The 25,712-nt window shown below is 46.9% G+C and overlaps 1 protein-coding gene across 1 annotated transcript; it reads right to left on the bottom strand.

Moving 5' to 3' along the window:
- Positions 1 to 457: 457 nt before the first annotated feature.
- Positions 458 to 25,213, bottom strand: METRNL (meteorin like, glial cell differentiation regulator). The gene is made up of 4 exons (XM_038157322.1): positions 24,908 to 25,213; positions 18,817 to 19,205; positions 2,066 to 2,125; positions 458 to 1,407 (listed from the first exon to the last, which is right to left on the bottom strand). Exons 1-4 carry the CDS (start codon positions 25,018 to 25,020, stop codon positions 1,091 to 1,093), a joined length of 879 nt encoding a protein of 292 aa, XP_038013250.1. The 5' UTR covers positions 25,021 to 25,213; the 3' UTR covers positions 458 to 1,090.
- Positions 25,214 to 25,712: the final 499 nt, after the last annotated feature.

Below are 25,712 nucleotides of genomic sequence, written 5' to 3'. Positions count from 1 at the left end.
CTGAACAGAGGGGAGAGCTCCTGCACCTCCTGTGGGACAGAGCCTGCAGAGGTGGCACAGCCTGATTCTAGTGTTCATTTCTCACAAGGTGGCCTGGTCATGTCCCCCAGGACTCACAAGCATCAACAGTCACCTCATGCCAAGCTACCACACTTAAAAGTTTCAAGCTAAACATGAAGGGGCAGTCTGCCTTTGGAGCTGGTCCCAAAATAACGCTGCTGGCATCAGAGAGAAGAACACTTAAAGCCTCGCCTGCACACATGTCTAAAAATCTCCAAAAATAGCTCTTGCTTCCCCTTTGAAAAAAAAAAAAACTGTGGTTCCCAATGCCTCACAGGAACTCTGGTTCTGCTCAGTGAAGCCACAAAATAAGCAAGCAGCCCAGGACTGATCTATGAGCACATCTGGACTGGCTGAGATCAGCCTTAAGAAGAAAATAGAGATTTTAAACAGCATGTGTCAAATCCAGGGACCTTTATTTCTCTGGAATGGAAAGAATTTGCCAGCCTGGACAAAAAATTGCAGGTGGCAATTGTACATTCTTCCAAAAAAAAAAAAACAAACCAACACACACACATAAGAGTTTGGCTCCATAAATTTCTGTCATAAGAAACAACTTTGAATTGTACACCAAGCTTTTTACAAAGCATCAATGTTAAGATGTTTTACCGTGCTCTATCACATTCTTGGCCATTTATACAGAATACGCCATACCAAATGCTACATCAGCTTAAGACATTTTTAAAAATTAGTATTAAAAAGATACAAAGGCATCTTGGCTTTCATTTGGGTTTTTCTTTTATTAAGACATGGGAGTTTTCTTTGTTTGTTTTCCTAAGGAAGTCACTAAAAAAATATAATAACTTAATTCATAAGGACAAGATTGGTTAAAAATCCAGCCTTTCTTGCTTGGCAGCCCTCTGAGCTCGTACCTCTGTTGATTCCATGAGCCTGTCAGCACTGCAGGCTGTGGGGTCTCAGCCTCCAGCTCTGTCCAGCCTCAGTGACCAGGTTTGTTCAGAGTTCCCACCGCAGCCAGGAAATATTCCTGGCCAAATGCTAAAAGCCATCTTCGGCCAAACAGGGGGTTTCAATCTGGGCCAATCTCACATGGGTTTAGCCCTTTGTCTTTTGCCTCTTTGTACATCCTTTGGAAGTCTTTGAAACGAGGGGCACAGCCTAACCTGGCCTCCCCAAAGTGCATACGTCCCGTGAAAAGGAAGTCTCCATCTCCTGGCTTCACCCCACACTCCAGCAAAGTCTTTATTTGTCCTCTCCAGTTCCCACTCTCCCCTGTCAGCTGGAAGACTTTGCTCTTCTGCCTGTACAGTTTGTTGACACCAACGTGAATTATGGATTCTTGCTCTTCTGCCTCGTTCGTTACGTTTTGAATGGAGCCTCTGATCACTGGAAACAGAAAAAGGTTTGGAGATTAATTACTCAAAAATGCTTTGGAAGATCCTGGTCCAAACTCAAGCCTGTGCAACCAGGGGAACTGACTTCACTACAGCAGCCCAAGTTTTGGTCCTTTGTTACTCTGAGAGTTAAGATTATCCAGTAACCTCCAGTATATATTTGCATTTTTTATAGTTTATGTTTGTAATCTGTCCAGCAAAGGGCACCCACATATTAAATTTAAACAGAAAAATAATTACATCAGAAAAATAGCAAAAATCATGAAGAATTCTAACAAGATTTGTGCTAAATGCTCCCTGACAATGTACTTTCTGTTCTTCAACCATTACAGATCCAGCTAATGCTAATTTCCCTTTTAAAAAGGGAAGCATGGACAATTAGTGAAACTTTTGGTGTTTTGTCAAGTCGACCAACAAGAAGTAATGGTCTCTCCTAAGGGCACCCAAATCCTTGACCTTCTACCATGGTTGCTGTGTCACTCTGCCCACCCTGGGGAGGTGCCAGCTGGGCAAACACTTCTGAGCTCCTCAGAGCTCTCCATGGGCCCAGCACCCGCAGACCACATTTACTGCTGGTGCAGGCTGCAGGTGTGAGGAGGGGTCTGTTGGTGTTTATGGGAGGAGAGGGGACTGGGGAGACAGCAACTCACCAAAATCACTAGTGCAGACAGCCAGGAGGACCTCAGTGTCACTGCAGGGTCGGCAGGGAGCTGCACAGGAAGGGTCACAGTTAGCAAAGGACTAGACAGCAGCAAATAAATAAATTTAAACAAATAAACCATTTAAACTAAACAAAAACTTGGCTGACTAACATAGCATGGGCACAATCACTCCAAAGGTCTGTCGGGCATCTCTACCACCACAAGAAGTGGGGGCTAACCCTAGTTAAACCTTGAGCCTCCATGAGATTTTTGTACCCAAGCAGGAATAGGGATCTCTTTACCAATCCTGCTGGGATATATTGTCTAGCAAACACTGCACACACTCACTGCACTTATTCAAAATCTGTTTTGGTTCTGGGTGCGTTTGCAAGGCGCTCGGCTGTAAATTCACTCAAAAGCTTTCAGATCATGTCTTTTATACTCTGATGGCAAAGCTTCTCTCTTACAATTTCTATCGAGTGTTGTTGGGCCATTTAGTCATCACCACATCAAAGATCCAGGAGGTTACAGAGTGGGGGGAGGCAAAGAGGGGAGGGAAAAACCCCAATGCACGTCTTGGAGGGCGTTGAGGCAAAGCGGAAACTCGAGCCCATATCTGCTTGAGCTCAAGCAGCACAAAGACAATTTCCTGTACTGCTGGCAACATTTGGATATCTGCACTAATCTAATCAATGCAAGAATGTGGCTCCTCTTTATACTCAGCCAGATATTTCTGAGGAGAAGGTGCTGTAGTTGCAATACAGATGTTTCTGTATCACCCTGCTGAGTTCAGGAATTTGCTTATTATCAGGATCTGCCCTGCCTGGCCACGCTCAGTGAGTCTGTCCACAGTGGCACGAAGATCAGAACCTTGTCTGTCACCTGGTGTCACCTCAACATATCACCCAGGAAAACGGGAGCCCTGGATCAGCACAGGCACAGACTCCAGCAGAGCAGGGCTCCACTGGAGGTGACTGGACAATGAGATTCCATCACACCGCCCACCACCAAACTGCAAACTGAAGCCACACCCACCCCCAAAAAATTTGGGTTTTGAACCTCAACATCTGAAAACACTTAGTTTAGATTCCCAAATAGTCACAGCCTTCCTCTCCCCACACCTGCTGCCCAGAGTTGATCCATTGCACTCAAAACTAGATTTAAGGTTGTCCACACAAGACGCAGCTGGTGCCTCCGATGCTCTGCCACCCTCCTGTCAGACAGCACAAGCCACCCTCTGACACAAGACATGGCAAATCTCTTCTTTTTTCCAGGGACCCAGAAAGGCAGTGATCCAGAAAGCAGGATTATTGAACCAAATCCACCAGATTTGCTCCAGTCAGATGATTCATACACAGTGTAACACGCTGTTTAATAGGATTAAAGGAAACGTAAAATGCACATTTCTGGGCAGGGATATTTGAAGGAATAATTCAAGGAGCTTAAAAAGCTCCAAAAGAAGAGACAAGGAATAGGCAAAACAGCATCTGGATCAATCACATTTCTGTTTAGTTTGAATACCTCCAAAGCTGTCAGACACAATCCAGCTTTCCCTGCCCTTCTTTCCCCACACACTATTTCAGCTCCCTTTATCAGAAAAGTTTGGAAAATGTTTAATATAATGAGAAATGCAGAACCAGATGAAGCCTGGACATAACTGGAGAACTAGAATAAATTCAGGCTAAAGATGCTTCAAGTTTTAGACTCAAGAGATTTTGATCAGTGGCTAAAACAAATAAAGAAGCTTCATGTGACAAAGAAAATTGTAACAGAATCACTGAATCAGTCAGGTTGGAAAAAACCTCTAAGATCATCGAGTCCAACCATTACCCCAGCACTGCCATGCTCACCACTAACCCCTGTCCCCAGGTGCCACATCCACACAGGTTTTGAGCACTTCCCTGGGCCAGTCTGAGTGTGTTGGTCACTAAACATCCTGCTATGGATTTGTTTCGTTCATGGCACCTCCCAAATCCATCCAGGGCAGAAGTCCCTCTGGCTCCCTCTGTCCAAATGAGGACCTGACTAAGACCAACCACACAGAGGGAACTTGCACAAATCCCACAGCATTTTCACATGGACACAAGCTCCAAAACAAAGTACAGCTGATGGACATCCTCTAAACCTACAGCTGGATTTCATATATTTTATTCTGGAAAGACCTTGTAATAAAAAAGCATCTCGGCCTTTTTAAGTCTTGGTTTAGACGAGACACCTCTGTAGTTCATCCAGCCCCATCAGAAAATTAAAAACACCAAAATGACTAAGGCATTTCTGTTCTCCAAAGAAGTGCAACACAAGCAACAGCATTAAAGATGAAAAACAAAATGCTTTAAAAGTGGTTCCTTCTATTTAAATAGACTGACACAGTAATAAATCAAATGAACAAATCTCCATGTGTACACAGAATCAAATCATTTTAATTGTGGACCCTAGGCAAAATCCTGCAGCCTTTTAAATACAAAAGGAAATTAAAAATGCTCAGCATTGCTCACATTAGATCATTACTTAAAACCTGCTTCAGGTCCAGCTGACTCACAGCAGTGTGGTGACATGTGAGCTGCTTTAACAACCATTCTCCACCACCCATCTCTGCAGCTCCAGACAGATGAAGACCAAAATTCCTCCTCTGTGAGACAACCCCCACATCTGCATTCACAGAGTATCAAATAGATCTTGCAAGTGGCAAAAACAAGGTATGGAAGCACAGATGGAAAGCAAGTTGTGAAGGATTACTGCTGAGGTAAATGGACCATTAAAAAGCAAATAACATCTACTGGCTACAACTAAAGCCTGATTTCTACAAAGGCTCATAAAAGAAAATAAATCCTTAGGAGGTGGCAATGCCTACACTTTCTTTTGAATCACAGCCATGAAGGAATCTGTGTGTTTAACACAAAAGTTTGTGGCTTTAGCTGCAGTTCAGCACTCGTTCCCTTTGGATTGGGCAGCAGGTGCTCTGCTCCATCCATAGGTCAAAATAAAACACACACCTTAGGCTAGAACAGGAAGCATCCTTATAACTATAAAAAATAAATAAATAAATAAATAAAAACAACAAGAAAAGCACTTCACTCATGCACAGCAGGTGAAGATGTTCATTTTCTGGGGACCTGGGCCTGGTTACTAAACAAGGCAGCTGTGTTTGCCAGGTCCTGACTCCCTGGGGATGTCTCGAGGGCTGCCCAGGTTCTCACATCCAAAAGCAAGCCCATGAACTTGCAATAACAATATCAACGTCAGCTGCTCTAATTCCTTTAAACTGCATGAGCCAAACAGCCTTAATACATACAGCAGCAGGAGAGAGGTGGGGGGAAAAAAAGCACAGAAAAGCAACATTTTTACTGAAGTCCTCTAAAGCCCAGATGCCTCTAACTCAGCTCCACCAGCAGTGGCATAAAGCCTGCATTGTGCACGTCGGCCGCCGACTCTCCTGGGAGTGCCTTTGATGGATTTTGACAGTATCCTGACCTGGAGTAACCTGAGGCAGCCCTCTCCCTCCAACACCCAGTGCCTCCAAAGGCCTCTCTATTCACCTCCCCGCTGAGGGAGATGTAATTACATCATTCCTCACAAGCCAGCAGTCATGTCCCAGCTGCTTTGAGCGATTTGCCCTCTGAACCTGGTGTTAGTGAGGAGGACGAGGCGATGCTAACAATAGACCGCACTTGTTGGCCAACAGTTTTGTCAAATACATTGCTGGTCCTCTCCTGGACCTCTCCACAGGGAGGCAGACATGCTTGGGAAGAGAGGGACGTGCCCTGAGGAGATGCCAGCCTCAGGTGGCTCCCAGCTCTGCCAGCACCAGGGAGCTGGGCTGCCTAGAAAGGATTTTCCTCAATATTGTGGATGATTTGACCCCTTCAGTGCTGCAGTTTACACTCTGCCCCAAGAGTGATGGGAGGTGCTGCTGGCCTCTCTCAGCTCACACACACAGCTCCAGTCCTTCCTCCTCTGGTTTGTGTGCATACAACCCTTCTTTCCTTGGAAAAGAGGAGGTGGGGTTACGGAGGGGCCATGGTGGAGGATGGCAGCTCCCTGCAGGACACATGGAACCGAGACGTGCTGGCTCTGGCTGCAGGCGTCACACAAACCACATGAAGGGGCCTGGTCTTCTTTTGAAACATTTGTGTTTCAACAGCCACCCATGGGTCTGACTGACCCGACCTTACCCCAAAACCAGCTTCCAACCCACAAGAAAGAAGTTTCTTCTGCCTGTCCAGATTTTTCTCAACACACTCCACGACATCACAGCTATCAGAATGTCACCGTCATATTTTCTGGAAAAATCCCCTTGCCCAGGATTTTGCTCCTGGGAAGCTGAGAAGCCTCAGAGAAGAAGGAAAACAATAATTATCTCATTTGCTTCTCCTGTGTTTTGCTGCTTTGGAATGTGTTTGGACATTGTTTACCAACAGGTGATTGTTTCATTGGTTTCTGCTGTGAATTATTTTGCTTTACTGGCCAGTTGGGGCCAAGCTGTGTCAGACTCTGGAGAGAGAGTCACGAGTTTTCGTTATTATCTTGTTAGTCTTCTGTAAGTGTCCTTTCTCTATTCTTTAGTATAGTTTACTATAGTATTCTTTTATATAATATAGTATCATAAAATAATAAATTAGCCTTCTGAGAACATGGAGTCAGATTCATCATTCCTTCCAACATCAGGGCACCCCTTAAATACAAGAATCAGAGCACCCCAGGAGCCCTACTGCAGGTCTCTACCCACCACCCCATGCAGCGAGGCCAAAAGACCTTCTCCACCCTGTGTCCCCAGAGAGGCTGTGCTGAACACCCACCCCTGAGCCAGCAGCACACACAGGAAGAGAGACATTTTAAGCAGAAGTGAAAATGTTGAACACAAAGTAATTGCAGAAAACCACTTCACCGAGGAATACCCTTTGGTTTCGTGAAGAAGCGGGTGCACGCGTGCCGTGTGGTGAAGGTGTGGATGCTGGGGGAGGAAAGCACAGAGCTCCTTATCTGCTCTTCCACAGCACACATCACCCACACCTCAGTACTTCTGAACAACCCTTTGATGAGCAATCAGACCTTTTTAAGCATCAAGAGCTACCAAGGAGGTCCAGGCAGAGCTGAAGTGCTGTTTGCTGTTCGTTTCTCTGATTAAAACAAGTAGTCTTTTCTCTTCCAGACATTCAGATGGGTCTTGTTGCAGTCCCTGCACTGCAGCACCTCCAGGCACACCTGTGTGGGGCCACAGACCCATTTCCCTCAGCCTGACATCAGCGTTAGTTCATATGGAACAAAAAAACCCACCCACACCTTTCCAATTCTTGCTGCCAGCTCTGTAACTGGCAGCTCTTGCTGGCAGCACCCAGAATGGAAAGGGCATCATAGGATGAGTCTCCTTCCTGGAAACACAGAGTGCAGACTTCCCAGAGCAGATTATAAAAATAGAGATGTAGTTTCTCCAATGATGGTGTATTTCTCTGCTATTTTTCTGAGTCCTAAGCAAAAATTATGATGTCTCAACTGATTACTGGATCAGTGATTTAGATGAGAGACAAGAGTTTAGGGACAAACATCATATGAGCAAGAAAAAAAAATAATAAATCTTGCCCTGATCCTGATTTAACTAATTACAGAGTGAAATAAATCCTGCTAATTATTTCTTCTTAAGTATGTCAGTGCTTCCCCTCTGAAGGAGCATTTCTTCCATGAAGCAAACCTCTCACAGCTCATATCCCAGACAAAAAAAAAAAAAACAAACCACCTGCTTTGCAGTGGAGGTGGACAAGAATTTGATAACCACTCTGGTTTACCAGGCTGTGACTAGTCCTTTCCTTTCTTGATATACCTCAACTTTCCTCACCACCTCAGAAAGCTCTTCCTGAGCAAGCCAAAACAACACTCGACCTCAAAACCCTCACAACCCCCACACTGAAACACCACCTAGAACTACATCAACGCAGCTGCACTGTCAGTGCACCTCGTATTTAGAAGGAGCTGAGGCCAGCAGAGCTGCATCCAGCACACCTGCATTTAACATAATACCTGCAGCCACACAGCGAGGGAAAACAGGGCCAGGAGACACAGAGCCTCTCCACAGCTGGGCTGGAAATTACTGACACCCTGTCACAACACACAGAGGAGCTCTCTCATCGCTCCTTTGTTTTACAAGGTTTTCCTGCCTTTGGATGGGGTAGGATTACAGGGCTTTCTGCAAGCACTGCACTTTTTCCAGCCCGTCAGTAGGAAAACAGCAAGTCAGGGAACAAACAGGAGAGCTGGACTGGCCCTGCTCCCAGCCCTCGGGATCAATAAGCCTCAGACATGGGACCACAGAGTCACAGAACAGCTTGGGACAGAAGGGACCTTGAAGATCATCTCATTCCCACCCCCTGCCATGGGCAGGGACACCTTCCACTATCCCAGGGTGCTCCCAGCCCCATCCAACCTGGCCTGGGACACTTCCAGGGATGGAGGAGCCACAGCTCCACTGTGCCAGTAACCTCACAATCCTCAGAGCAAAGAATTTATCTTTAACATGAATCTGAATCTCTCCTCCTTTAGCTCAGAACTGTTACCCCTTATCTTATCATTATCCACCCATGTAAAAAGACACTCTCCCTTTTTTTTGTTAGCCCCCTTTAAGAACTGAAGGCCACAATGAGGCTGTGCTGTGATGAATACCAAGGTTAATGCAGTGAGTAACATGATGAGAGTTCAGAGCTCTTCTGAAGGCAGGCATCATGTGCTCATCCCCCTTTTTGCTAGAAAGTCAATCTGAGCCCCTGTGCTGAGCAGAAGAGACAACCTGGGACAAGGATGATGGGCACAGATACAAAACTCAAAGATTCCCTTCTTCTTACAGCCAAGGTTTGGTACAGGACAAGGTGGGGATGGAGCAGCTGAAACAACATCATGATGCAGCAATGGACATCCTTCCCTGACCTCTCTGTATAAAAAGTGTAAAAAATGTGATTTTACCCCTCCAGAAAAGGAAGTGTCAAATCCCATTCCTTGCCTTCTAACACTCGGTTCAACTTGCACATATGTACAAGTTTCCAGAAATAACTTGGAAAATATAGGCACTGGCCAAGAACAGTTTAAACCTGAAAATAAATTTAATAAATTGCAGACTTTTGCAGACTGTGGCATGGACTGTGACAAGAGAATCGAGTCAATACCACTTCCTTCCTGCAAAGAAAGAATAAAAAAAGCATATTGTAAAACCTCACTATTAGAGATGTGATGACCTTTGTGTTCTGAGAAACGTTAGGACAAGAGATCATAAACCAGAAATTTATCTTTTCACAGAACTGTCTTCCAAGAGGGTATTAAAGTCCCTAAGTACCAAAGATTAACTATTTATGTAAACAATGAGAGGAAGAGATTTGGTACTAGGCAAGCTCTGTTTGCAACAGCTTTCAAATTGAAATTGGCTCAGCAGATACAGAGCACGTAAGGATCCTTTGGGATTGATGCCTTTTTGCTGTTCCAAGATGCAGCAGCCATTCTAACAAATGAGCTGAAAGGTCAGCTAGAAACACAGCCATTTGTTTAAAATTTAAACCAAACCAAAACAAAAGGAATGAAAAACTCACAGAGCAGTTTTTATTTAAGCAGCATCAAACATTATTAAACTCTACCTCCATGCATGAGTTGCACCACGCCAGGAGAAAGGATGAGAAGTGTCACAGCTTCAAGACACTTCTTGCTGTCCCTCCTCTTTCCCCTCTGTGGCAAACCCCAGCACTGGGGTGGGCAGAGGCAGAACAGTGACTGGATCAGTGCCAAATCCCAGCCCAGCTCCTACACTTACCCGTTGCATCACAGCTCTAGAAAAACCCTCAGTTACAGTCAAGTCTGCAAGATATTGTGTCCAAAAAGCCCCACTCAGCAGATCAGATGTCCAGCTAAATTCCTCTCTCTGCACTGCAGCAGCAGAGCCCAGCAAAGCAGAAGTGGGTCTGCAACCACCCCAGCCCAGGTTCCTGTGCAAGCAGCACCTGTACACCTCTGCTTTTTGGTTTTTTTTCCTCTTCTCCCTCCCTAACTGCAATTACAGGGAAAATATGGCAGCAAGATAACTGCTGGGAATTCCTCCTGCTCTACGGGCACAAGACACCACTATAAAGCCATAAAAGAGCAGCTCTATTTGCCTATCTCACAGAAAATCCCTCTCTCCTTCCTCAAACCTACCTCTACTGCCCAAGGGGGATTAGGAGTGGGAAGCATGAGGAGAAATGAGCTGCTGGAAGCCAGAGGTGCCTCTGGATGGTTGAGGGGCTCCTGTGATCCCCTCTGACCTGCAGCAGAAGAGCTGGAGCAGAATGTCCCTTGCTGTCACCGCAGGAGAACGTGCCAGCACTGCAGCCCTGCCACACAGGACCAAAGGAAATGCTTCCCCTGACTCAAAACCCACAAAGACTTATGGCTTGGCTCATCCCCTCCCAAAACTCGCTCTGGAAAGATTTCTTCTTTCTTCTAAAGCAAACGTCATGCCAAAGCCTTGTAAAAGCTCGCACGGGTCAGATCCAGGAAAATGTGAAGTTATAAATTTTTGATGTCCTGTTGGGCTTTGTCTCTGATAGCTAACACAGAGCTCAGCTGTCATGCAGTGCTTGCACAGCAGAAAATGAACAAGTTAAGGTGTTTTTCACTCCCATGCCCTGGGGAAATTGTGCAGCCAAGCACTTCTCCCTGCCCCTGCCAGGGCTACAGGAGAGGCTGGAGCCAGCACCTACTACCAGGCTGGAGCCCTGCCAGGAACACAAAGCCTTCCCTCCCTCCCTCCTCCCCTTCGGTCCGGTCCATTAATGCCTCTGATGGAGCAGAGGAATAGAATTAAGAAACAAGTGGCTGGTTAAAGATAAACCCTGAGAGTGGAGTAATGACAGATCAAAGATTAAGTGAGTCTTTAAAGAAAAAAAAAAAAAAAAAGCAGCATGTGTGCACTCAGCTCCACACGGGTCCTTCTCCTTCCTGTTTCTAGAAATCAAATTCTTTTTGGCATATGGGAGAGCTCGGAAGGAACAAGGCCAGTTTTCACTACGAAACCATGTTTGTTTGATCAGTCTATTCTTGGGAAGGGTTGTGGAGGGGCTGCATCTACACAGCCAGAGATCTTCCATGCTGTAACGTTGTTCAGTTAACCTTAAAAAAGGCCACTTACAACTTTTCATTTGTAACAGTAAAAGCTTTGAGATACATCACCTTTTCTTCCTTAAAAGCACACCCTGCTCGGTCATACCAAGCCCATTCACCAGTTCTACATAGGAACAATTTTTTTTCTCTCAAATTTCTGACACCCACTTGCAGATAGAAGCAATTGATGCAAAGCTAGCAGCAGTCCTGGTGGGGCAGAGGGGCATCCTGTACAGACAGGAATGATCCTGGCAGGCAGACAGGGCAATGCAATGCCAGACAAGCTCCACGTGCCTTTCCCAGCACCTCTGATCACTGCAGCTCTCCCAGGGCTTCAGCACAGAAAGGATATGGGCAAACACCAGAGGTGATGCCCATTGCAGGAGTTAATGCTCAAATCCCATAAAGGAGTCAGGAGGTGCCCATACAACCCACACCAAAAAAATCCTTCCACAAATCTGAACCAGGAAAAGGTTCACTGGACCGAGGCTGTCCTAGGGCAGCAGCTTTTCTGAGCCAGTATCAAACCTCCCGAGGTCACACCTAACATATCACAGCTTTGGGTCCAGGAGATCTTCCAAGTATCTGTGCAATATTTCAGAGAATATTTGCTGGCTTCCAGCACAGATCGAGGTGAAAGAGATTTTCTGTCCCGCAAATCAAGACTCCAACACAGGAAAGATCTGGCCCACGTTTCAGTCAGTGGGAAGAGGAATGCAGCTTCCCCGCCTTCTCATCCCTTCTTTAACTACAGCCTCAGGAATTAGCAAACTAAACAGTTCTGCAGAGCAAGCACAGAGCATTATTAAAGACTGCCAAGCAACTGGGCTGGACTGCAGCTCTGTTTGTGGGACCATCTTTGGTGGTACACAAAGGTCAGGGCAGAGCAGAGCCCCAGCTGCCCAGACAATACACCTGACTGCTTATTGGTTTTGACTGCCCACTGAGTTGAGAAATAAGCTAACGGCATTCGTGGCCAGTCTAGCAAAAATAAGCTATTTTCTATCCCCCTGTCCCCTGCAGCTGTGTATTTATCACTGCAGCCCCATTGTCACCTCCTCTGCCCACTGCAAAACCAGCTCCTGCCCACAACATCAAAGGACAAGCAGGGCCAGAGAAGATGCTGGCAAAACATTTTTCTTAGGAGAAGGAGATTAAATTAGGGAATCCATCCTGTTTTGGTGGGGGTTTTCTTTTAAGTGAAGGCTTCTTAGTCCAACATTTTTCAGACCCCAAAACATCACCCTTGGTCAGTTCCAGGTGTGTGCATTCCCTGAGCATCACAGCAGCACTTTGAAACAAACAAAAAAAAAAAATCAAAAACTTTGTTCTTAAACTCTCCCACTCAGTCAATCATTCACCACAAACCTGAGCAATTCAGGCACATGAATAAATCCTCAAAATTATTCCCACTCCAGGCAGTGTTACAGAGCAGCCAGCCTGATCCAGCTAGGTGCTGCTCCATGACACCTGGTTCAGTGACAAGCCCACAAAAACTAGCTTTAAATGTGTTCTTTGCACATTAGGGTTAGGGAATGCTGGCTATATTTTCATGGTTACTTTGTACCAAGTTTTGGATACTCTGCGAAAGACAAAGTTAGTGTGGACAGGTTCCTGCAAGGAGGGGGAGCACCAAAAAGAATCCCATTTGAAATACAGTATCCTAGAGCAGGAGTGTCAGAAGGATCCCTTATACAGCCATTAATTGGAGTGTGTTTTGAGAAACTGCAATAAAGGCTACTTCATGATGTTTTTCTTTTTAAACTTGTTTATGACCTTTTAGAGAAGAGTCAAACAAACCATCAAAGCTTTAGGTGCACAGGTGAACCACCCAGCAAGGTGTGTTCAGGCTTACAGGGCAGATCCCTCAACTTGGCTGTTTCTTATTCATTTCTCCAGCAAACCCCAAATGAGAGGAATGCAGTATCAACCTATTCTGGGCACTTCATAAAGTCACAGGATGGTTTGGGCCGGAAGGGACCTTAAAAACCATCTAGCTCTAACCCCTCAACCCCAAGAGGTAGGAGAGTTTTAACCTGCACAGAAAACAGGGAGGGGAGAAATACAAAGCAAGGCATTTTTCTCATCTGATGGGGTGCATTGGAACAGAGCCCATGCAGCACCCAGTGGTGCTCCCACTCTGCCACACAGCGCAGTGCCAACATCTCAGATGGTCACAATTACTCAGGCAGAACCTGTGCTAGGCATAAAGGTCATGGGGACTTTCAGTTTAAGTGTTCCAAGTGCTCCTTTCCATCACCTCTGTGCCCACGGCAGCGAGGAGCTCAGTCACGGTTACCCTGGCAAGGAGTGGGCACAGCAGGCACGGCCTCCTGCTCGCCAGCCTTGGCACAAAACACCTGAAAGTTTCCACTCTGACAAGAAGTGAAAAACACAGCAGTGTGAGGATGGTGAAATACTGGAACAGCATGCACAGAGTAGTGGTAGATGCCCTAAACTTGGAAATATTCAGAGCCAGCTTGGATTGGGCACTGAGCAATGGGTCCAGGGAAGGTGTCCCTGCACACTGCACAGGGTGGGATGTACTGTGGATGGACTGTAAAGGTCTCTTCCAAAATAAACCATTCTGTGATTCCACCATCTGCTGCCTCAGGTTACAAAGCTAAGCAGCACATCCAGCCTCCAAGAATAAAGAAAACCCCAAAGATTGGATATTTGTGAGGAACCAGAGGAAAGCATGAGACCAGGAGCCTACAAGGTGGAATGACAACAGAGCCCTGGGAGGATACCTGCAGAGACAGGGCAGGTTGGTGCCCCACCTCTGCCAAACACACTCTGCATTAAAGATCAGAAGTTAAGAAAGGTGCTTTAAAAAGCCATTTGTTAGCAGAAACACTGGTATAGCCCAAAGACTTCTGAGCTTTCTGAATTTCTGATCTGTTTTCTCTGGACAGTGAATTAACAGCATACAGGAAATAGCTGAATACTGTTAATTACTTAACTGGATTTATCCGGTTTTGCCTTGTTTTTCAGATACCCACACAAGTGTTGTACCTCCTATGTATTCATATTCTCAGCCAGGTACCCAGCATTAATAAAGAAAACATATAAACCTGTTAATAGAATCTGCACTAGATCTGTAGATGCCATCAAGATAAAGGAGCATTTTTGTTAAAGTTTGACTTCTTTGCTACACAGAAGCAGGTGGGAAATGAAAGGGCTTTCAATATACCCCCCCTGAGCTCTGACAACTAAATTACACACACCCCCACGAGAGTGCAATGGGAAGAGCAAACTACACAGCTTGAACAAAGCTGGACCCAGAGCTCGATGAGACACTCTTGAAACACAGACTTTAGTTGAGCAGAAGGTGAGGTACTCAAAAAGTAAACTACTCTCAAGGAACCTTCACAGTTTTCACAGAAGTTTAAAGCAAGCAGTCTGCTGTGGTGCAAGGCAGACCCAACTCTGGCACAGCTGAGGAGCTCATGTGGGTCAGAACCTTCAGAAAACTTGTAGGGACTACATGGCCAAACCACTTTTGCCAAAACCCCCATCTACTTGCCAGTATGGGCAGCATGGCTGATCCTCAGAGCATTTTTTTCCTCCACAAGCAGAAAAGATTAGAATCAACAGAATTCAACAACTCAAACAAGTTCTGCTGATTCTCCAATGGCCTCAGGCCAAAATGTCACAGTGCCTCAGTTCCTCACTGGGGCAATCACTGAGGCTTCAGAGCAGGGCTGCAGAGCATGAGCTGGAGTTAATGGACCAGCAGTGTGGATGGGAATGATAGAGGGGTGCAGCCCAAAGCCTAATCTGAAATCAAAAGCACTTTCAGTCAACCATCACTTTGGATATGAAGAGAGAACACACCCATCCAGATGCCTGAATTGTCAAGGTGACCCTTCTTAGGGACTACTCCCATTAAATGATGTCAGGTACGTTTGTCTTCACTCCTCTTCCCATCTTAAGAAACTACAACCCCACAGAAATGCACTTTTTTTTGACTGTTACTATCACAGTAAAAAACTTCCCATACCAAATGTCAGCAATCTGAATTAAAATCTACCAGTACAGCACAAATTCTTCTTACAGTTAGGAAAATTTTGAGAGACTGTGGTAAGGCAGAGTCAGAGGCAAGAAAAGGGTAAAGGCCCTAAAATCTAGAAAATTGTTAAGACTGCCCTGTGTCATTCAACTTTTCAAAAAAGGGAAAGGGCAATGCAGAACCTGCATGTTTTCTACTGAATTATTTGCTAGGCTCTGATTAAGTGGGAAAGAATGGCTGTAAACTAATAAAACTTGAGGATTTCTAATTAAACCACAGGCACCATGCCAAGCATTGTTGATTTGTTGATGCACCCTGCAATGTCAGGACTCTAGGGACACAACAGGTCATTAAAGTATTAAACAGATGACTTACACCCTTTAATCAGCGCTGGGATGCCAGGTTAGGAAGAGAGAGTAAATTCAGGGGCAGAGTACAACAATTATCACCAGGAAACAAACCCAGCATTTAGGGAAAGCGGGGAGAAGTTGTTAGCAAGTAGTTATTGCACAAGGAAAGGGCTGGATTGCTGAGCCCCACACCTGGGTCTTTTATGATAGGCATCTGAAGTAGCAAGGAAATCATGCAATATTTGCAATTTTTCAGCTCTTTGCCATCAGAAGAAGCACTGCAGCTTCCTCTGCCCCGTACATCTCTGACCCCATCTACAACAGCATCTCACATCTTCGTCACCTCTTCACACCTCCTGCCAGCTCTGCTGAACTCTGTCAAACTGCAACTGAGACACAGCGGCCTCTTTTTCCAGAGTGCAGCAGCCAAAAACATCAGCCACGCTCGTGAACCAGGGACTGAAGCAAGGGTGGTGGGAAATGCAGAACCTTAAACCCAGGTTTCAGCTCCTTTAAGGTCAGCACTTGCCTCTGACTTGAGCCTCCCCTCCAGGGAAGAAATCTTCAGTGATTTCCGTGATTGTAAACTCCCCCTCCAAATGAGCAGCTGAGTAGAGGGCATTTAGTCTGAGGTTTCACAGAAAAACTAGAAGCAGCTCCAGAAGAAAGGAGGTCCACGAGCTGCAAGGAGCCTCAAATCTATTGCTCTGTGGAAGCCTCACAAGGCAGCTATTTGGCAGCTCCCCCAGACGTACAGATATTTATAGGAAAATAAAAGTGCTCATCTGAGTGAGTAGTGGAAAGAGTCATGTATGGCATTTTCATCGTGTTTTCACCCTGCACAGCCCCTCCCCAGAGTCTGGGGATCCAAAAAAAGGCAAGAGAAATAATTTAAAATACAATAGAGATCCCCAGCTTGCCCTGAAGGCTCTGCTGATGAACTATTAAAAAGCTTCTTCTAGCCAAACAAGACACTTGGAGAATGGAGCAGATTCCCCACCACATTGTTTCATAAGACAGCACTGAAATTTAACCAGTGTCTGTTACAGCTGAAAATACAGCAGTCACTGAAAAAGTGATTTAATGTGCCTATTAAAGAGGAAGGCTGTAATTGGATGCAGTCCTCAGTTTGACTTCTGAACGTCCCTGAAAAAATACTCCCCTCAGCTTTAAAAACCTCCAAGATTTTATGTGTAAAGAAGAGCATTTAGTGCTGAAAACACAGCAGTTTGTGCTGGCTTGTGCTGGTAAAGGATGTCAGCAGCAAGTCCTCAATGAGCAAAGCTCAGGAGAAGCCCTAAGTGCAGACTAAACCCAGCAGTGATGAGCAGAGTTTCTGTCATATTATTTTACTCTATGCAAAAGCAATTTCAACTCTTTTGGAAAATAAAGGAGCACAGGACTTTTCTTAGTAAGTCTCAGTGACTTCTCATTAGCCTGTCTGTGTCTCCATCCTCACAGCCTGACAGAGAAAGCAGCACTGAATCTGGGAACATTCTCCAAATAACTGATTAAACAATGTATTTAATGTCTTCTGCAATGGAATTTTACTACATAGCTGACATTCTGCACAGTGTGTTCATCTCTGCACAAATGATCTTACTGGGAAAGCAGCTCAGCAGAGATACCCCACTTCATTTGCAGCAGTTTTTGGATGTGGCAGAGCAGTCTGCTCAAAATGCAGAATGCCCAATAATAAGCTACCACTTGTGAGCATGGCAAAAGTAACGGCAGTGACTTCAAATTTAGAATATTTGTGTTTATATTTTTTTTTTGTTTTAATGGCAAAGCTGCCACCTGTCAGTTCCCGAGGTTACTGCATGAGCCCTGAGCCCAGCTCTGCTCAGCTGAGCCCAGCTCAGAGCTGCACAAAAATAAAGCCCCATCCGAGCTGCCGTGACAACATTTAGCACTGGCAGGGCTGCACAAATACACAAACAGACAATCCAGAGCCTGATGTGGAAAGGAGCCAGGGGAGGGGAGAGGATGGAACAAGTTCTGCAATCACTTAGCCCAGAGAAGATATCCCTGCAAGATCCAGCTGCAGTTTAATTAGTCACACCACTGCTTATCAAGCAGCATCTCAGGCAGAGCATGTGGCATCAGCACGGCAGAGTCTGGCCAGCATCCACACAGCTCTTGGGCCACACAGCCTCACTAAACATCGGCTTTACCCCGGGCTGAGTCATCCCAAGTGTGCTCTGAGGACTCTTCTCGCTGCCTTCACCCAAAACAGCAAAGGCAGCCCACATTTCAAAAGAGAAATCTGGTTGAAACAAATCCGGTTCCCCACTTAAAATACCTAAAGCTTGAAATCCTTGCAGTCATTTGAGATAAACTACCCTAAATCTGCAATTCCTTGGGCTATTCTGGAAATCTCCCCTCCTTGGTTTTAGGGATAAAAGCTAGAGGCAATCCTGAATGGGTAAGATGCATGAACCAGATATCCCCTATCTAAGGGGAATTCCCCTCTCACCCTGTCATCCTCCACAAATGCCAGTTTTTCTTCTCAAACTGTCCAACTGCTCAGCACCCTTAGGTCACACCTGCAGCCATTGTTCCAAATGCTATTTAGTACCAGACTTTACAGCTTCTAAGATCTTTCAGTTTGTCCACTCCTTTTTCCTATAAGTTTTTCATTGGAGTAAAACTCCTCCCTACAAAACTTGTTTCTCAGAATGGTTGAGAGAGAAGACAACACTGCCCTGTAAAACTATTAAAGAGCTCTGCCATGACACAGTAATGCTCAGGAGAGGGTAATAAGGAGAGCTGAGGAAGGAACACACCATTTTCCTTGTTTGAATTTAAAAAAAAAACACAACAGGAAAAGCAATAATTAGGTCAGCAAGTAGCACTACTTGCAAAGGGGGGAAAAACCACTGAGGAAAAGGAGTGCCTCCTTGTTCAAATGTTTATTATTCAAAACATGCAGTGGGGTCTTAAAAACTGAGTAAAAAAGTAGTTAGGAAAGTGTTACAGCAAGGCTGGGAAGCCCAGGAGTTCAGTGTAGGGTAAAGCTAGCTCCTGAAATACACCCCACCCCTGCAAGGGGAGAATCCTGCACACTGTGGCCCTCAACAAATCACCAGAGTTCAGCCCATGCCACCAGCTTCCAAAATACAACAAACCAAAACCCAAACCAATTCTTCTGCAATAGTTCTGTTTATAAAACACGTCCTTAAAAGCACACGAAACTCACAGCCAGCCACTTTCCCACTCACTCACTCTCTCTGCCATCTGTTACCCATCCAATACAGGAGGTGGGAGTCCGACAGTGCCCCAGAACTCACCAGAAGCTGTGTGCAAATCAGCTGCTATCCCCTTGCTCATCAATTCGTACTGGAAGCCTGTAATCTTCCTGCTAATGTCCTGCTGAGGAGTGGCCTCCACAAAGAGGCCCCCCTGGTCGTAGCCAAAGCAATACACTCTGCTGGGGCTGCGCTCTCCATCTCGGACCAAGAGTTTCAGTTCTCCAGTTTTTTCCAAATAAATATTTGCTCCTGCAGAGTCTTTGAAGGGTTTTATGCAAACAGTCAAGTGTTTGTAAGAGGCAGGTGAAATATTGGGTCGCAGGTTGACTATGAGTGCTCCCGTGGGGTACATCCACTCTATGGAGCCTTCGGAACAGCGGAGGTAGACCTGTTCAACATCCTTCCTGTGAGACTCGTGGGTTAAGCCACTGCAGGAAGAAAGAAAGAGGAGGTTAGAGAAATGACAGAGCTAACAATGGGAATGTCAAACCTTCCGAAGCACGCAGCAAGAAATGCAGGAAGCCCAGGACATCACTGGGTGTTGGCCCATCCAGCTCAGCAGTGCAGGTCTCTTGCAACACTTCAACCTTAATATTACAGGACAACTTTAAATCATCCCCCAGAAGAAAACGTCAAACCACTAGTAATAGGCTTCAAAATTAAATAGGATATAAGCACATGATCAAAAGTAATTAAATGACTACAGGCTCAGTTACTGCCCATCAGCCGAGCTGTGCATACTGAGTAAAACACGTAGGCTCTAACTCCCTTCCTGGTGGCTCAATCCAGCATGTTCTCCACCTTTTTCCAAGTACTTTGTTCCCCTTCCAAGTCTATATTCCCAATGGATCTGAAACTGGGAGGGGTGCCAAGCTCACCCTGTAAACTGCAGCAAAAGCAATGCTCTACGTGCTACCGATACCCTCTAGCCCAGCTGGGCAGCCCCCATCTCCACACTGGGAGGTAAAAAGGAGAGGAGACACCTCTCTCCCTTGTCACAGCTGGGGAAGCACTGAACTGTGCTGCTTTTTTTTTGGTAGGAACTTGCCCCTCTCCTGCTACCCAGTATGAGGTTTAAGCTCAGTTTATGGTTTTCACTGATGGGCAACAAGCAGACACAGAGCTGTCTGTAGCAAGAAAGAGAACAAGTGGCCATTTACTATGGCCAAAGATGAACACCCCAACAAGCCTTTCACAGGGATGGGACAGGGGGACACAGCAGGGTCCCAGGGCCAGCTGCTAAGCAGGATGAGCAGTAAATCCCCATGGCTTGTTTGCCCACAGCCTAAGCTGAGGGCAGCTCTGAACAAGCCCTGCTGCCCATCACTGATGCTGGATCAAGCCCACCAGCTCTCTACCAGAGTGACTCAAAGCCCCAAAACAACACTGCACAGGGCAGGCACTGCAGCTGGAAGAACAAGCTCTGGGAAGCCTGATTTATTGGCTGCAGTATTTGGGCTGTTAGGGAAAAATCCTTTGGTCCCAATCTCTGTCCTGTCACAAACCTCCTAAGCAAGTATGAGCAAATCACTTCACCACCAAGCTTGCTTCTCTTCCTATGCTCTGAGCACCTTGTTCTTAAACAAGCCCCTTTTATCCTGTGCTTGTAGAGGACAACCCAAAAACAGACTGTCACCTCATGGGATTTTAGGGAAGCTTCACAACATTCCCATTTGTAGGTAGATGAATGAAGATGAGAAAAAAAAATCATTTAAAAGGATTAAGTCTGAGGTTACACAGGAAATCTGTGGCAAAAACATATTTTAGTGCAGTGCAAGTGATGACATCAAGTCCTGGTTCCTCAGCAGAAACCTCCAAATACACAGTTCCCCATCCCAAAGACATATTTGGGTACTGAACAGGGTCTAGATTCAAGTCAGCACTTAGAAAGTTACTACAAGCAATGTGCAAAAGGGAAAAAAACCAAACCATATGGTTTGCATTTACTGTTGACGTGACTCATTATTGTGAGTGTCGGTGTGACCTACTTGATAGAGGTTACACGAGGAAGCTCAGAAAGAAAAAAGTCATATTTAATAACAATAGAGCCTCCAAACATGTGCTTTTGAAGAATCTTGAAAGCCACATCAAGAACACAGATGAGGAGGAAAGAGGGACAAGCTTTTAACCTTTAGACTCTTGCCCTCAAATTCAGTAGTACTTAACACATTCAGGAAACTTTACTTGCAAAGGGATATTTCAAGTTGACTGTAAATCCACATCTGGCCCACAAAATCAGTTTTCACCACAGCACACACATGATGCCACTCAACAGAAAACACAGGAGTCTGTTTATGTGCAAGCTGCAAATAAACAAAATTAAACAGTGCAAAAGTTATCCTTCAGCAAAGGGGCAGAAAGCTATCCTCACGCATCACTTGTCCCTACTCAAGACATCAAAACAAGCTGCAGAGGTTTTGCAGGACTTATACTGGCACATTCCAGCCTGAGTGCTTAAACAGAAGGAAGAGACCAGGGGCAAAACTCTGAACTCATGCAGTGAAACTTCTGTTGCAAGTGATCCCAACAACACTGAGGCAGTGAATTTCTGCCAGAGGAAAAAAAAAAAAAACAGCTACATTAATTTTGTTCAAACATTCATAGTGTTCAAACGAAAACAGGGTGGACTCTGAAATTATCTTCTGAAAGCCAATTATATCCCACAGGCAAGAGTGATGCCATTAGACAGATACATCAAGCACGAGTACCTGCACACATTAAGCCTTATAATAAAGGATGACTCAAAAGTTAAGCAGATTTCAAAATACATGTTCACATTATTTAACAGCAACCATCATCATCCAGTAAAACCTGTCGCTTTGCTTGCAGTCAGAATGACTTGTCCTCACACTGAGACTGCTCAACACCCGGTTCAGCTCTCACTTGGCACCCATCAGACACACCAGATCCACACACTAATGGAGACCCAGGAACCTTGTTATTCTCCAAACTCATTGGAGTTTGGGTTTTTTCATTATATGGCAAGGACATAGGGCGAGTGTTTCATGGTTGCAGTGATGGATGAGCCATCCACCCATTTTAAATGCGTGCTGTTTATTGGGACTTCTATAACAAGCTACTTCTACAGCTACTTCCTCATACCAATCCTGAATCACTGCATCTGTCTCCTTGCTCTTCTCCCTTTCTGGCTTCAGCCATCCCCATATGTTTGCCCTGAAAAACCTGTTACAATATCACTGCAGCGAGCTGTTATGCTGCAATGTGGAACAGGTGTTATTTCGAGAAAAAGGGAGCAAGTGGAACATTCACACTATCGACTTCAGTTATTCATTTATTCCATTAAAGATGTGCTGCAGAGCCCTACAAGCACCCATGTCCTCCCTGCACCCTGCAATGAACACAGGGAACTTTTGCTCCTAGATGGGAGAATTTAGTAAGAGATGACAGTCTAGAGAAAATTAAGAATTCCTCAGAGCATCCACCATTCCAAGGGCAAGACTGATGGACAAAAGCAGCCACATTAGAGCTGAATTCTCTGTCCTACAGTCAAACATGCCAGGCCAGCATATTCTCTCACCCTGTCACTGAAGCACTTTTGCTCAAAGCATCAAGAGGTCATTGCAGCACAAAAACCTGAAGTTGCAGCAGAAGTAATAACTGGACACATCATAGTGAAGTTTCTGCTTTCTCCTGGACAAAGCTTTCCTGGAAGCTCTCTGACAAGCTATTTATTAAGATGCTATTATGGCTTGTGCTTAAATTGCAGGTGTCAAGCTGTGCATTGCATCAGATTTCCCTGGAAGCATCAGGGATATCCAGAGGAATCCCAGTGAAGCTCTTCATCATGCTCAGGGGTATAAGCTCATCACTTCTCCACAAGCTAATAGGGGGGGAAAAAAACACATCCAGAATGTTTTGGTTTTAAGACTGTTGCTTTTAACATAGACATGTAAATTAAGGTGAGAAAACCCCTTCAGGTTTACTACAGAAGATGACATGACTCCCAAATCCACCAGCACAAGCCAACCTATGACTCCACTGTAGGGAAAGACTATGTCTGACATTCAAGTTCATAACTCTTCCTAACAGTCAAGGTAAAAATCATCACATGACTTCAAAATATTATATTTTTCATTAAAAAAAAAAAAAGTTATTTTTAACTCATATAACTCTTAGTATGCACACCAAAATATTTAATTAGTGATATTTACTGGTACATCAAATTCCTTTCTTTCCTTCTCAAGTGCTGTGCTCTTAGGACAAGTCAGATGATACTGAATGGCCTTAGGACTGCCAGCATTTCTAACACCTGTTTGCTACCAGTAAGGCCCAAGTCAGCCTGGGTTACTTTATCCCCTCCCAAAACTCCAGCCCACCTGAGCTCTGAAACTCTGCCACAAATGAATCCACCCAGACTAAACTTTGCTCTTCCTTCCCTGCTCATCCAACAGCTTCATCACAAAGCTGTCACCAGCTCACCAGAACAACAGGTGAGTAAATCCAAGCTGGTGAGTAAATCCAAGCTGGCATCTCCAGGCTCATCCCAAACTCAGTTACAAGGTTTCACTTCCCCCACAGCCCAAGCATCACCCCCTTAGCTGATACTCAAGGCATTGCTTATTCCAACCCTGCTCAGGTGACATGAAGGGTCACTGCTTGCTGTAAGAAAACAGGACAAAAATAACAGCAAAACAGGACAGAGTTGCAGGGGTTTGTCACCATTCTTTTAAAATACTTGCTGCAGTAGCAGGTGGTGAGGTCCAGGTAAGTAGTGCATCTGAAATGCTTTGGTACAGCATTTTTTTCAGGGTTTTTTTCCTTTGTATGTTTGTTTTTTGGGAGGGGGAGTTGTTTGGGCTTTTGTTGTTTTGGGGTTTTTTGTGTAAAGAAAAATGACAAATTAGGAGTTTGCCAGAGGTTTGATCCCTATCAAGCAGACTCATCCTCAAGTGGATTCACTGCTATTAACTATGCATCAATTATCCAAAAAAATGAAAAAAAAAAAGTAAATACAAAGCATCATGTTTCAGATAGTAAGAGATAAGAAACCACGATGCTGAAAGTCAATCCCACTTTGAATTCTCTCTACTCCAAAACACTCCATTGATACTGGCCAAACTTTTCAGTTAAGAGAAAGGCAGATCTGAAGAGTGTGTTAGAATTGAACCATTTTACTCTCCAAGTAAGTCTGACCCAGCAACACTTGCTAGCTGAGCAGAGCTGCTTTTTGAAACCTATGAAGAGCAGAGAAGGTCACAGACCCAACCACACGCGTTAAACATATTACAAGCAATTAAAGGAAAGATAATTTGGGAGATAAACACTTGAGAACTGGAGAGGTTTCTCAACCGGTGCAATTAGAATAAATCAGCAGCGCGGCCGCTGTGCCAGCCCCCGCTCCCGGAGCTCATCACCATCACCATCATCACCATCATCACCATCATCATCTCCGCGGGACGAGGGAGCAGGGAGTGACCCCGGGGCTGAGCGCCAAGTGCGGCACCGCACGGAGCGGCAGCGCAGGCGAGGGAAGGGAAGGGAAGGGAAGGGAAAGGAAAGGAAAGGAAAGGAAAGGAAAGGAAAGGAAAGGAAAGGAAAGGAAAGGAAAGGAAAGGAAAGGAAAGGAAAGGAGCAGACAGGAGCCAGCGAGAGCCCCGGGGAGGGACGCGCTGGCTGCGGCGGGAGCGCTCCGCAGGTGCAGCGCATCCCAGCGCCGCTCCGAGCCGGGGCTGCCTCGCCGCTCCCCCGGGCGCGGCCGCCGCCTCCGCGGAGCGCAGGGGCCGCGGCGAAGATGGTCGCGGGGAGAAACTTCTCCGCGGCGGACTTGGCACCGCCCTCCCTCTCCCAGCCCCCCGAACGGCGCCGAGGGGAGCCCAGCCCGCCCCGGCCCCTCAGCCCCGCCGAGGGGAGCCCAGCTCGCCCCGGCCCCTCCATCCCTCCCTGCCCGGGGGCCGCTGCCCAGCGTCTCTCCGCGGCGAGCCCGCCGGGAGGGAGGGAGGCAGATCCGTCCCCGGCCCCGGCTCTCCGCCGTCCGCCGCCCCGTTCGCGGGCTGGGCAGCACAGCGGGAAAGTCTCCCTTTTGTGCTCGGCATCAGCATCTTCCCCCGGCGGGACGGCGACGGACCGTGGCAGTCCCCGCTCCCCCCTGCCCGGGCGGGATGCCCCTCACCTCCCCTTCCAGTTGCACAGGTCGCTGGAGTACTGAGCCGCGGCGCCGCCGCCCAGCAGCAGCCGCAGCCCCAGGAGCAGCGGCAGGAGCCCGGAGACCGGGGCGCTCCGCATGGTCCCCGGCCCGGTGCGAACGCGGTGCAGGCGGCGGGGAGCGATGTGCAGGCGCCCGGGGCTCGCCTACATGGCGGGGAGCGCGGCAGGGCGGCGCGGCTACCCCATGCCCGGCTCCCGCATCCCGGCTCGGCGCGGCGCCGCTCGGCTCTGCCGCTCGCACCCGCTGGCTGCGGGCTCCCAGCTGAGGGGCGGGAGCGGCTCGGCCGAGGGCCGGCTCCTCCTCCCCCTTCCCCCTCCCGCCGCTCCTCCTCCGGCAAGGCCGGCACTTGCTGCGCCGGCAAAACGCGGCGCCGGATCGGGAACAGCGGCCGCCCGCGGCTACGGCTCGACCCGGGCTCCGCCGCTGCCCCGAGCCCCCTTGGCAGATGTCCCGGCCCGGAGAGAGAGCTCCGCTCCTGCCCCGCCCTGCTTGGGCTCCCCCAAGCTACCCTGTGCAGGGAGGGGTGATGACGGGCAGGAGCGAAGGGTTTCGTTTGGCCGGGAAGGTTACTGAGACGCGCTCTGCGCTGGGACGGCCCGCAGTGACCTGCAGCCTGTCCCCAGGGGTGCCCGCAGTGACCCGCAGCCTGTCCCCAGGGGTGCCCGCAGGACCCGCACCTTGTCCCCAGGGGTGCCCGCAGTGACCCGCAGCCTGTCCCCGGGGGTTCAGCCCTGGGTGCCCGCAGTGACCCGCAGCCTGTCCCCAGGGG

Source organism: Motacilla alba, chromosome 18 (assembly GCF_015832195.1).
Source record: "Motacilla alba alba isolate MOTALB_02 chromosome 18, Motacilla_alba_V1.0_pri, whole genome shotgun sequence".
In the NCBI taxonomy this organism is placed as follows: domain Eukaryota; kingdom Metazoa; phylum Chordata; class Aves; order Passeriformes; family Motacillidae; genus Motacilla; species Motacilla alba.
Note: the sequence above shows the minus strand (reverse complement) of the source record. Positions and strands in the feature narration are given on the sequence as shown.